Genomic DNA, 12,046 nt, shown 5'->3' with positions numbered 1-12,046 from the left:
GGCCGGCCCCGCCCGGCACCCTGGGGGTGGGTCCTGCCCACGGGAAAGGGCTGATGGCGTCCTGCTCCCCCCAGCCCTTCAACAGCTTTCCCCCGATCTCCACTGGCCCGGGCTTCTCCCTGGCCAAGTGCTTGTGCCGGCAGAGCCCTGCTGATTTCTGGTGTGGGACTATAGTTATTGATTGATTACCAGCACGGATCCTGCTTGTCTCTGCACTGCGAGTGTCCTGTCAGCCACCGAGCTTGCTACCATAAACACGTTTGTGGAGAGATGTGTCTTTTTCTTAATTTTATGTGTCGTTTTTCTACAGCAGTAGAAAGAATGGCTCTTTTCTTATTCAGCCTGAGAGAAGTTGGGGACTTTGACAGCACCATATTAATCGCTGAACACCCGCTGTGTCATACAACCTGGTCTATAATTTTCACAGGTCATTCATTTCCTTGGCTCTTTTAAGGTCTTGCTTCCCTTGACAGGGGTTTGGGCCTCTGAATTAGTTACAGATATGAAACATTTGTTGTTTGAAAGTGGAAATAACAATTGAGACACTTTCCTGGACTGGGATACTGGAGGTGTTTTCAGGTTTCTTGGCTTTTAGAGGAAATATCATGAAAGAAATAAACCTTGGCTATGCCTTTGGGTCCTCTGGAAAAGCTTACTGCTTCAACTCATAAGGAGCCTGATAAAAGGGAATCTGAGCCCTACCAGTCTTCCTGTGCCTTCCCTTCCTAATTTTACACACTGTCTTCTGCAAGGTATCATCAGGATTATATCTCATGGGACAGCCAAGGCATGAGTGAGGTTTAGAAGGGTTTCTGGATGTTAGGTACAAAATGTAGCCTGAAACTCAGCTGAAAAGCTGGTAAAAGGTGTGACTCCAGCAAACGGAAACCAGAAGCTTGTCATGGAAACCTGGCAAGCACTTGGAATTTGTTGCTTAATGGAGAAACACTGTGTAACTTCTCTTTGCTGAGAGATCATGTTTAACCACAGCCAGGCTTTGCTGGCTATGAGCTATTGTTCTCACCAGGAAAAACAGCCTGCAGAGCTCAATGTAAATATGAGTCTGGAGAAATCCCTGGCCCCAGGCCAGCCTTCTAACTAGCCTTGTCCTAGCCTCTGCTGGGTTCCCCATCTATTGGAAAAGCCTCTGTACCAAATATGTTCAGATTAAAACTGAAAACCTGATGGTCCACACAATGTAGCATTAACTCTTCATGCAAAAAGTTAATTCACTTAGTTCTTTATTCAGACAGATTCAGTGGGAGTATGCTAGACAGCATGAGAGAGGGGAGTTACAGGTGGGCAAACAGTTCTGCTCCGCAAAGACCACTACCAGCAAGCTGAAAAGGAACCAGCCCACATTCCTTCTTGCCTGTCTAGTCCCATCTTGGTCCACCTTGCAGAAGGCAACCCTCATTTCTACAATGGATTCTGCACCTATATTGAAGACTAGTCCTTTGGATCAGCAATCACAGTATCTGTTTCATGTACAGGGGATTATTGCACAGTGCTCACACAGGATGCAGGTTCAGAGGCCTTTCAGTGAATGGCTACGCAGGAGCACAAGTACTGGTTTCATCCTGGCTGGAAAGATGAGTTAAGGACTGAGTCTCAGTGAGTTTTTCCTTCTCTAAGGGGAGAGAAACAGGAATTTCCCAATGCGAGTTATGGAGTGTACATGCCCAGGTCACCATCCAGAGGGGCTCACCTCTGCAGACACTATAGAGACCACCTCTGGTGAGACAGCTCTGAGTAGATGCCTGGCAAAGCTGAGAGGGATGATGTGGCAGAGCTCAAGGACTGGCAGGGATCACCTCTCAGGAGGCATAGGATCAGGCATAGGGGTGGTGCAGTTCCTCACCTTTCAACTGCCTTCTGTTCAGAAAAGAGATACAAGTTTTAAAGTTCCTTCAACCATCCCTTGTACACAGAGAAGTGAAAAACACTTCCCCAGTGCTGGAGAAATGGGAGGCTTTTACTGGAAAAGAAAACAATCCGTCTCTGCTTGAGGGTTTTGCAGGCAGGGCTGTTTACAGTAACTGATAGATTTTTCAGCTGGCCAGCATGACTAACTAACCATGATCACGAAAGTGCCCAGAAGAGCACTAAGAAAAGCACACAGCTTGAAGCTGAGCTTTCTCTCCTTCCCAGACTCAGCAGTTCGGCATCTTGCACAGAAAAAACTTGGAATGCAGCTTGAAAAAAGATCCAGACACGGTTCCTCCTGGGGAACTGGCTTCCAGGTGATACCCTGGGATTCTCACAGATTTCCATGAGAATTTTGTTATTTGTGGTGGCCTTGCAGACAGCAGCAACAATCAGTTGAAATTTAATCTGTGTCCTAATCACTGACACAGGCACACCTCCTGCCTTGTGGGCTCCTTTGGTATTAAAGCGTCTACTCTGACTTCAAGGGATGGGAATTTTCCTGTCATTGGAAAACAAAAGTAAAGCACCAATGAAGAGAGGAATCAGAGTTTCACTGGGACAAGTGAAACAACCACTGATATCAAAACCCCGCTTGTTGTTCCTTCACAGGCTGCAGGCCAGCTTGGAACTGTCTGCGAGGTTCTCCAGGTTATCCACCATAGTGATGATGGTTTCTATCTTATCTTCTGGAAGCACGTGAGAGGCATTGGAGCGAAACTTCTTCAGGAGTGATTCTTTGCTCAGAGGCTTCCTCCAGTGCCCATAGAAAGTGTCACATTTGCCTGTGAGGACGTCCCCGCTGTGCAGGAGCAGTGCCACCTCTCCGTACATCTTGTCAAAGTTGGCCACATTATCTTCAGGGTGCTCCACCACTACTTTGTCCAACAGCTCCCTCAGCTCCTGCCGCTGGATGCTGCTCTCTGTGAAGGAGCTCAGGCCCACTTCCCCATCCAACAGGGCAGTACAGGCATTGAATTGGAAGGAGTGTCTAGCCTGGTGTTCAGAGCTGGGGAAAGGCCGATTGATGTACTTTGACACTGGGATCTTCAGCACAATGGTGCGGATCAAAGAGGGAGAGAAGGACCCTGCATAGTTGATGAAGAGGTTCCGGACAGACAAAGCAGCATCCACCACCCAGTGCATACCCAGGTGGGCTGGGAATCGCTTGAAAGCAATATCCTGCTTCTCCAAGAGGAACTCATGGTGGTCACTTGGTGTGGAGAGTGGTTTTGGTTGATAGACTCTGTAGAAAGCACTGAATCCAGAGCAACCAGGGATATCATCCAGAATCAAGGGGTTGGCCTCCATTCCTCGGGCAGCCAGCAGTGCCGCTTCGAAGCCCAGGCGGGTGGCATTTCCAATGTGCAATGGCTTGGCTTGGGTGGCAGCGTTGGCCATGGGTGCCCCTGCAAGCGATGCGGCAATGCCCAAGGCGTGTGCGCACTGGGCCGTGCTGAGAGCCAGCAGCTTCGCTGTGGCTGCAGCACTGCCCATGGTACCGACCACTGACGGAGGGTGAAACCTGCAGATATGGGGGGAAATTCCAGATATGAGCATCCCTGCCTGCTTGGCACAGGGAGCACCCAAGAACTCGTTCACCAGACCTGCCTATGGGACTGGAATGAACTCCTGGTCACCTTCACGGCTCTGGTGTAGGTGGGATTCACCAAACTCAAAGTTTAGCCATCTAAAAACTAAATGTCATCTTGAATCTTCACTGGAGACAACAGAGTGAGCTCAGCATCTCCAGAAAGCATTTTTAGTTTTCCCTCAGAGTAGGTGGCATGGGTTGTTTCTACACAGCCAAACTTTCTTCCCCCAGACAAATAAGGTAGCACCATCCACAAACATGTCCAAGAGTAACACCTCCTGGTTGATACTATCTCTTGCACCACACCAGGGCACTGCGTGTCCTGTGGCCACAATTAAGCTGTCTGCATGGCTGTGGACACTGCCTGGTCTGTGCTTTTGCCATGGTTAGTTTAGGTGATGACACTGCAGACTCAGTGGTAGTCCTCTTGATGGTTAATTTTGAAGGAAGATCGCTGGAGGTCACCAAATGAATATGTGATGCCTTATCAGCTCTGGGAGAACTGGCATTTGGTTCTCAGGTCCTTACCCTGATCCTGAGTTCAGCTGGACTTAAACTTACATTTTGAATCCCTAAGTAGCCCTGTTAACAGACTCACCAACCCTCTTCTTGGTGAAGAAAAGGAGGTTTACCTTTTTGGAATGTTATGAGCCTCAGTGGAGAAATGCATGAGCCTTCCTTGCACTTCCAGGCCCACATTAAACGCCAGCAGGAAATCCATGCCATTGGGTTTGGTGCTTGGAGGTAGCATCTGGGTAGCTGCCAGAAGAGCTGGCAGCACAGCCCCTGATGGGTGAGTAGCAGGGTGCCAGGTATCATCGAAGTCCATGGAGTGAGTCTGCCAGAGAAATGGAGACAGGGACGTGCTGGTGTGGGGCTACGAGTCCTTGCTGATATTGCGAGGCTGCACCTGTAACAGCACCCACCCAGTCACCTAGTATTTCCCATAGAATCACAGAATGATTTTGGGGGGATCTTAAAGCTCATCCAGTTCCAAACCCCTGCTTCTTGTCATCCTAACTAGTGTCTTTGAAGGCACCATGGAGCAGAGCTGCTCCTGCAGAGCCCGCCTTACCGCAACTCCATTGGTGAACGCAGCCAGCGTGGGGGAAAGCTTTACTCCTGGCTTGCCATAGACAGAGCTCACAGCGACTGAAGAGTACAGCTCCTGTGAAAGGGAGGGAGAGTCAGGTGAGGCCCTTGAGGGAAGCAGTGACTGTGTGAGGTCAGAACACCCCTCTACTACAAGGCAGAAGCCCTGTGTCAGCCATGGACTTGGATGTGATAGTGGTGTCAGGACCACATTAACTGCATGGGAATATGGGGTCATTCCTACCCGGCAGTATTGCAGAGCAATGTCAAACACATGTGTCGTGCTGCCTACGAGGCCAACCCCGATGCTGTCGAGGATCATCCTCTTGCTTCTGTGACGGACAGTCTTGGACAAGTGCTCGGGTTGAACTGCATGGATGAAGGAGGCAAAGCTGCTGGTCACCGTCTCCTCCGGAGCACTCCTGGCCACCACTGCAGCACCAAGAGAGAGGGGAGAGGGTAAAGACACGTGTGGGCTGTGTGCTGATGGCTCACATGTGGTCAATACAAATTATGTCCATTTATCTGGAGAACAGGCAGAGCAGGAGCCCTGCTACGTTACCAGTGGTGCCCTGGTAGGAGTGAAAAAGAAACTTCCTATAGCTTCCATTATGTTTCAGCAAGTAGGACTAGACCCAAAGCCTGGATTTATACAGAAGTTGAGGTGTCTTGACTCAGCCAGCAAAGCCTCTTAAGCCATATGCACTCAAAAGGGTGATAGTGCTTAAAAAAAGTCTTTTTGTGTTCTTTCATAGTTGCGCTCAGCACATCAGAGGATCTAGCCTATGCTTCAGATGGGGATTAACCAGAACATTTCCTGAGCCTGGTGTTTGAAGGAAAGTTTTACCTGTCTCTGAGAACGTCTTTGCTAATAGACAAGAAGCAACATATCAAGCTTCCCAAGGCAAAGTCGGTGCCTATGTTTATGACCTGTAAGGCAGAGCTGGGCAGAAAGCACAAACTCCTGTCACTTTTGGGTTTGTAAGTCACCATTTCTGAACCTTTGGTGGTGTTAGAACTCAATGGAAAATATCCAGTTTGGGACTATTGTACTTTTTAATTTCAGTGACAAATTGTTTTGATGAATTTATGATTCATAGATTTATAATTCTTATGATCCATTATAATTTATAAGACAATTTTGAGAGTGCAGATGAGAGCAGGAAAACGATAAAATTCAATATAGCTAACCCATGCATGATTGCAAACCCACATATATGAGGGGTACACACACATGCACAGAGATCAAAGCTAGCATTAATGTCCAAATGAAACTACTGACATGAAAAAGTCTGGATGAGTGAAGCAACCCAGTAAAAACACTTTGCTTCAACACCTTACAGGAAACCTCATGAGAATCAGCAGATGATGACACTTTATTTTTCAAACAGAAAACATCCCAATTAAAAAAAATGACCATTCCCTAATTTCAGTAGCTTGTATTCATCCTTAAATGTCATCCCTACTGACTCACAGTTTGCTTGCAAGTGTATTTGGACTCACCTAGAGCCTCGGAGCCTAAAATCCATTTGTAAACACAGCTGAGAATGTCATCATGGCTGTGACTCACGGGGATAACATTCCGCCCTAGCAGCGGCTCTATGAAATACATTGCTATAGGAATCTGTAACACTCAGCACTTTGGAAAAGCTTCTGCTGACTGAGATCTGTGTCCTCTCTGTGTACCCAGAGCATCTTTAGTGTCCCACAAACCTCCGCCCTCAAGGAGAAGGAACAAACTAGACTGGAGAGGCTGGAGGAAAATCTGCTTGAATCACACCACAGCCGTAAAATCTGGATTGCTTCCTTCCAGTCATCAGATGCTGTTTATCACTTCGGTAGGCAGAGATATTTTTTAACCCTTCCATTAAAAGCATTTCATGACTCCAGTACTTCTGTCCAGGTATGGTAATGGTCCTGCAGAACTTAACTAAACCCCAAAATACTCCATCCGAGATTGAATAGATCTGTGTGGATTATTATTAATCCTCTTTTCTCAAGTGTTGATTAAGCAGCATTCATTGCATTTATTGTACTAATAACACATTTTAAAATCACTTAACAGACAAACTTATAATAGACCAAGTGGCTACACAGCAAAGTCCTGCTTAATTTGCCTGAAGTGAGAAGCTGTAGTTGTGCAGAAACTCCTCTGCTGTGAGACACAGGGAATGACCCCTGAATCCCTTCAAGCAGTGCTAATAGCAAGATCAGATGTAATAAAGAAGTGGTGACAGATGGGGGAGTTAAGGATCTGAGCAAGCTGATGACAGCTCCAACTTAAATATCTCACCTTTATGGTCAAAGAGTAAGAATTTGGAAAGTCTGGTTCTAAATCAGTTAAAGTTTCTGGATTAGCAATCAACATTTTTATCATTTGTTACTTTTCTCCTTGTTCTTTAGAAACCAAGGGCAATAATCACACCAAGAGCCCCCAAACACGTTTGTCTTCCAAGGGTTTGAGCGGTTTATCTCAGTGCGCACAGCCCAGAACCTTTCTTTTTGAAGTAATAACATGGTTATTTTGGATGCTCTTTAAAAAAGGACAGGGAATGCTGTTCTCAGAGAGGTACAAACCGTGAGCAGCAGTTTTGTGAACTTGCCGGGAGCTTGCCAAGAACTTCTGGGATTTCTAGGGTAAAGACAGAGAAAGAGCATTTGTCACCGAAGCCGCTTGAACTCCTTCAGAGCCGCTTGACTCTGGTTGTGCCTCTAACATGGCACTGTGAGACACTCACAGATCAAACAGGCGGATAGAACTGGCTACATATTTAAAGGAGAAAAACATTTTCCAATGCTCAGTCCAGCAGGGATGCCAAGAATAGCCAGGGAAATAAAGCAGTACAGTAGAAGGGGCAGCACAGCCTTTGCAGACCTACCATGAAATCCCGTTCCGGCTGTGAGCAGCACCAGCTCAGGGTGGACACGGTGAGTAAAAAACCACACAACATGTCCCAACAACAACAACCCCCCTGCCATGGCACCGTACAGAACCCGTGTGGGACACATAAAAAGGAACAGGCATGAAAGGAGCAGGTTAGAAACTGTAAATAGAGTGTCTGTGAAAACCTTCTTATTTTGTTAGTATTGGGGCAGGTTCCCGCTTCATGTCACGACAATTTTGACCAATTGAGGAACTGCCCAGAAAACGACTTTGCCTCTTTAAAGTGAAGAAGGAAAGATCAGAGATGGATAGGTTTTGTACATGAAATAGTAGTTACCTGTAAGGTTAAGTAGACCATGCTGGTGGCTGTTACCACTGCTTAGTGCCCAGCTCTGCGCTGCGCTATTCGAGGGAAGGGAGAGGTGTCTGTCTGAAAGGTGCTTTGGTGTCAGGGTTTATATATGCTTCTGAAAGGCAATTTGCTTTCTGTTTTTTTGCAACTGAATTTCAAGTGTGATGACATCAGCCTCTGGGGACTGAGAGGGTGGGGGGAAAAATGAGGAGGGGTGGTTTTCCTCTGCTGAACACAAGGGAACCCCCCTGGTTTCAGGAAATAAAAAAAGATTTAGGACAATAACTGACAAAGTTCAAGGAAATTCCTGTCTCCAAACGCTACAGGTGCCAGTGTGTGAAGCAACTGGCCCCAGGCTCCTCCTCCAGAGGAGGACTATAAAACTGGTACTGACCAGGAAATGAGAGGGACAAGAGCATCCTCCCATTGAGCTGAAGTGTCACCAAACCAGGTAATCCAAGCTGCAGAGGGAGAAGCGTGGCATTGGTGGTTTTCTTTGGTGCTTTTCTTGAATCCATTCAGTGTTTTGTCATTTGGCTGAATCTTTTCATAGCTGTCCTCCTAAATACTCAGCTCTGTGATGCTGCCTGCCACGGGCTGTGGGTTCACTGAAGGGTTAGTGCAGAGGTGGATGCTGCAGCTGCCAGGAGATGTTGGGACTTTTCATTCCCAAATGAATGTTTGGACTTTGGGGGGATGCCATGGCTCTTCGCTTGGTCCAAGAGTGAAACCTGGAGACATTCAACATGCTGCAGGTTCTTTTGTACAGAATAGCAGCCTGGTGTGGTACACCTTGCACTTAAAACCAGCCTGAATCTTCTACTAAATACTAAGGCTTGGTCACTGTGGATGTAGCAATGCACCTCAGGCAACCTGGTGCTGGTTTTCACCAGAGGAGAATCAGGGTTGGGATATTTAACCCAGCTGCATGGCATTGTTGTGCACTGTTAATCTTGCTGTGTGCTTAGCCAGGAAGAATTGCATTTCATTCTCTTAACATGCTTATCTGGAAAGATGCAGTGTTTCCTCTGAGCTGTGTAAACAGTTGTTATCATTAATAAGGTGGGATGGAAAACTAATAGTAAAATGCCACCTGGGAATAAGAGTCTGATAAATGTAACGTATTGGTATGTGTTCCATGGCATGCTAAGTCTCGCTCCAACCTCTTGTGGAGACTAAGTCCACATACCAGCATATTCCCATTAGTATGAGTCAAGGTGAAGCACAATGTCGGTGCAAAGCAGATGCACACAGAGGTGTCTGCAAAGCCCAGGCACAGCAGTGAGGTGGAAGAGGGGTGCAGAGGGGTATGACCTCTTCTGGAAAGGCAGTTATTGCAAGAAAGGCAAGAAAAAGTTGATGAGGGGCTGCAGTGAGCAGCCCACATGGGCATGGCTCATGCTGCGGAGACAAGAGCCAGGACAGAGGAAGGACCTCACAAGCCATTTCTGCAAACCCCAGGCTGATGAATGTCAGGGGCAAGCAGGAAAAAGGAGGTTGGGTGAGGAAAGGGATGGCTTTGGCTTTGTCCTCGCTGCATGAGGGATTTGTGCAAAGGAAGGATCACCCTGGGCTGCCCCATCACCTGGTAGAACCAGGTCTGACAGGCCTGGCAGTGCCTCAGCTCCCCAGGTGCCTCCTCGCTGTGGGGACATCTCCATCCTTGTGGTTTCCTGGACAGTGGCTGTGCTGGCTGGTACCCCATGTCTGCAGAGAGCTGCTAACCCCCCACGGTAGAAAGAGACCTCCCCTTTGCTCCTCTGCCTCCACACTGCCCTGCGTTGCCTGCAGAATACCCAAAGAGCTGCTTTGCATCAGTCCCAGCTGAGGACACCCAGCTTGCAGGATTGAGGGCAAAGGGAAGGCTTGGTGGAGATGCCTCCTTGCTGTGTTTCTTGGAGCAGAGAGGTGTCACGCTTGGTTTTCAGTAATGCATGTGGAGAAACAGGTCCTTCCAAAGTGCCAGAGGCAGCAGCTGTGCAAACCAGATAGTGACAGCAGCGAGGAGGGGTTTTATCCTACGGACAAACAAGGCTTTGAACAGAAAACACCATTTCTTGCAGAAGTTTCATTTCTTGCTGCAGCCCACAGCTTCACTAGTACTGATACCCCTGAGACAACAACAGGAGGGAATTCATTATTTGGTGTGTCCTTATGAAATAGAGGGGGAAGCAATGCACAGTCTGTGTTTGCAGAGCATGGGGGGATGCTGTGAGTAGGTCTGCAGCAGTTCCAACCCCAAGCCCTTCTCCTCCCAAGGGAAGCTCCTTCATCCTCCTCCTTTTCCATATCTTGCTCTAAATCCTCTCACATCCTGTCCCTTTACACCTCTGTAGCACGATATGGCATATTCTCAGATGTCCTGTGAAGGGTTGCACTGCAAGGAGAGAGAAACATCCCTGTGAGTTGTGTCTCCACATCTTTCACAGAACCAAGCTGTATGTTGCAGGCTCTAAAACCACGAGTTATTGCAGGAACTGCCAACATGAGCCTTGGCAAATTGAAAAGCACTTCTGCAAGCCAGGGAGTCACCTGGCCAGCCCATCTTCCTGCAGAAACACGTTTCATCCTCCTCCAGAGACCGACTCAAAACAGGGGCTTGTTGCAGCATACCTAGAAAGCCACTGTCTGAGCTATTTCAGAGCAAAACATCTGGAGGAGCTTAACATCGTGGCCCACCTCCAAGTATAACCATGTAAACCAAACGGCTTCCTTACATCTGAATGCCATTTGGCATGACAATATCATGGACAGCACAGGTACTGCTCAGCTCTTCCTAAGGTGCATCCTTAGGGCCTTCTTCAGCTGAGCACTTTATAGAGATGCTTGTTCCTCCTGCAGAACTGTGTTTTGGTGCATACCTCTCTCTCCGAACCAAGAAATCTAACCTTTAGCACAACCAAATAATGGAATTAATGAATTGCTCCCAAGGTTCACTTGATAGTTTTTATCTTTTCACATTTCATGAGAGTTTAAGTCACTGAATCAGTTCAGAACTATGAGGAGTCAGTTTACCCTTCATTCCTCGTTTTGGTTAAAATCACATCCTTTAGAATCAATGCAGAGAAGGAAAACATGAGAGTTTAGTGGAACAAGAGTCCAGAGGCCTGTGATGTTTGCAATCTATACATCTGCTGATGAATACTTTGTGTTTAAGAGCAGACACTGGGATTTGAGTTGATTAATATTCACAAAACTCTCTCTTCTCTGGGTGGTGCTGCTCCACTCCTCACTTCCCATGTCAATAGAAGTGCCGCATGCTTCCCTTGCTTTCCAAACGGCTTTTTGGAATGGCTGAGAACAGAATACATCACTTTCTCCTTTTCCACCTCCTTTAGGTCATTTGGTGTGCTAAAAATACCAAAATAACAAGAACATTGCTGTTTTATTTTCATCTTTGTTTCCTAACAAAAACCTCCAGAGAGAAAACTCCAGCTCATGGTACCCAGGAGTGCAGAGGAATGGAAATGTGGGGGCTGCCTGCAAATAGACGAGTTAATGGTAGAAATATGAAGGGTTTGAAAATAGACTATTTAGTCACTGGGGTTTCAAGAAAGGGATGGAGCTGGAAAATTCCATCTGGAAGGGAGACTGTGTATGTGTGCGTCGTGCCTGCCTGTTTGTCTGTAACAGTGGATAAGAAACGTCCTGGAATGGCTCAAAAATACCTTGTGGGTTTCGTCTGAATGTTTGTTCATTTGTGTTAGGCTATTCATTGCTCTCCATCTCCAGCAGCTTGGAGGAGAGGGGACAGGAACCATCACCAACACCTGCAGCGCTTTGGGGCACCTAAACATGTTTTTGCCAGAAATCCTTGTAGCCTAAATAGGTTGTGTGTGTTTTTTCTGGATAGGACTCCGGAAAGTAGACACCTAAAGTTCTGCTTTGAATCGAGCCTTTGTCTGGAGCAACGAGTGGGGAGGCACGATGGAAACACCTGAGCCTGTCACCAGTCCCTCCCCACTTGGAGCAGGGGCACTGCTCTGAAGGTTGGCCGAGCGCCCGCGCCGAGGCAGTGCTGGTCTAGACGCCGGGGACGGTGAGGTGGTGGGGTGACCGCCGGCGCTCCTGTTGTGTCTGCAAGGGCCATGGCGAGCGCCGCGGGTTTCGCCGCCGTCTTCTACAGCGAGCCGGCAGTGCTGGGGCTGCTGGCGAATGTGGTCAGCGCCTTCCTCCTCTGCCTGCAGAACCTCACCGT

At 47.6% G+C, this 12,046-nt stretch overlaps 1 protein-coding gene across 1 annotated transcript; it reads right to left on the bottom strand.

Moving 5' to 3' along the window:
- Positions 1-2,532: 2,532 nt before the first annotated feature.
- LOC104410599 (cis-aconitate decarboxylase-like) lies at positions 2,533-7,909 on the bottom strand. The gene is made up of 6 exons (XM_010020824.1): positions 7,834-7,909; positions 7,190-7,244; positions 4,857-5,044; positions 4,596-4,688; positions 4,153-4,358; positions 2,533-3,451 (listed from the first exon to the last, which is right to left on the bottom strand). Exons 1-6 carry the CDS (start codon positions 7,852-7,854, stop codon positions 2,533-2,535), a joined length of 1,482 nt encoding a protein of 493 aa, XP_010019126.1. The 5' UTR covers positions 7,855-7,909.
- Between the last annotated feature and the right edge of the window lie 4,137 nt (positions 7,910-12,046).

The sequence above is a fragment of the Nestor notabilis genome, unplaced genomic scaffold (assembly GCF_000696875.1).
Source record: "Nestor notabilis isolate BGI_N333 unplaced genomic scaffold, ASM69687v1 scaffold2478, whole genome shotgun sequence".
NCBI classification, from domain to species: domain Eukaryota; kingdom Metazoa; phylum Chordata; class Aves; order Psittaciformes; family Psittacidae; genus Nestor; species Nestor notabilis.
The sequence above is the reverse complement of the archived record's forward strand: the minus strand, read 5'-3'. Positions and strand labels throughout refer to the sequence as shown.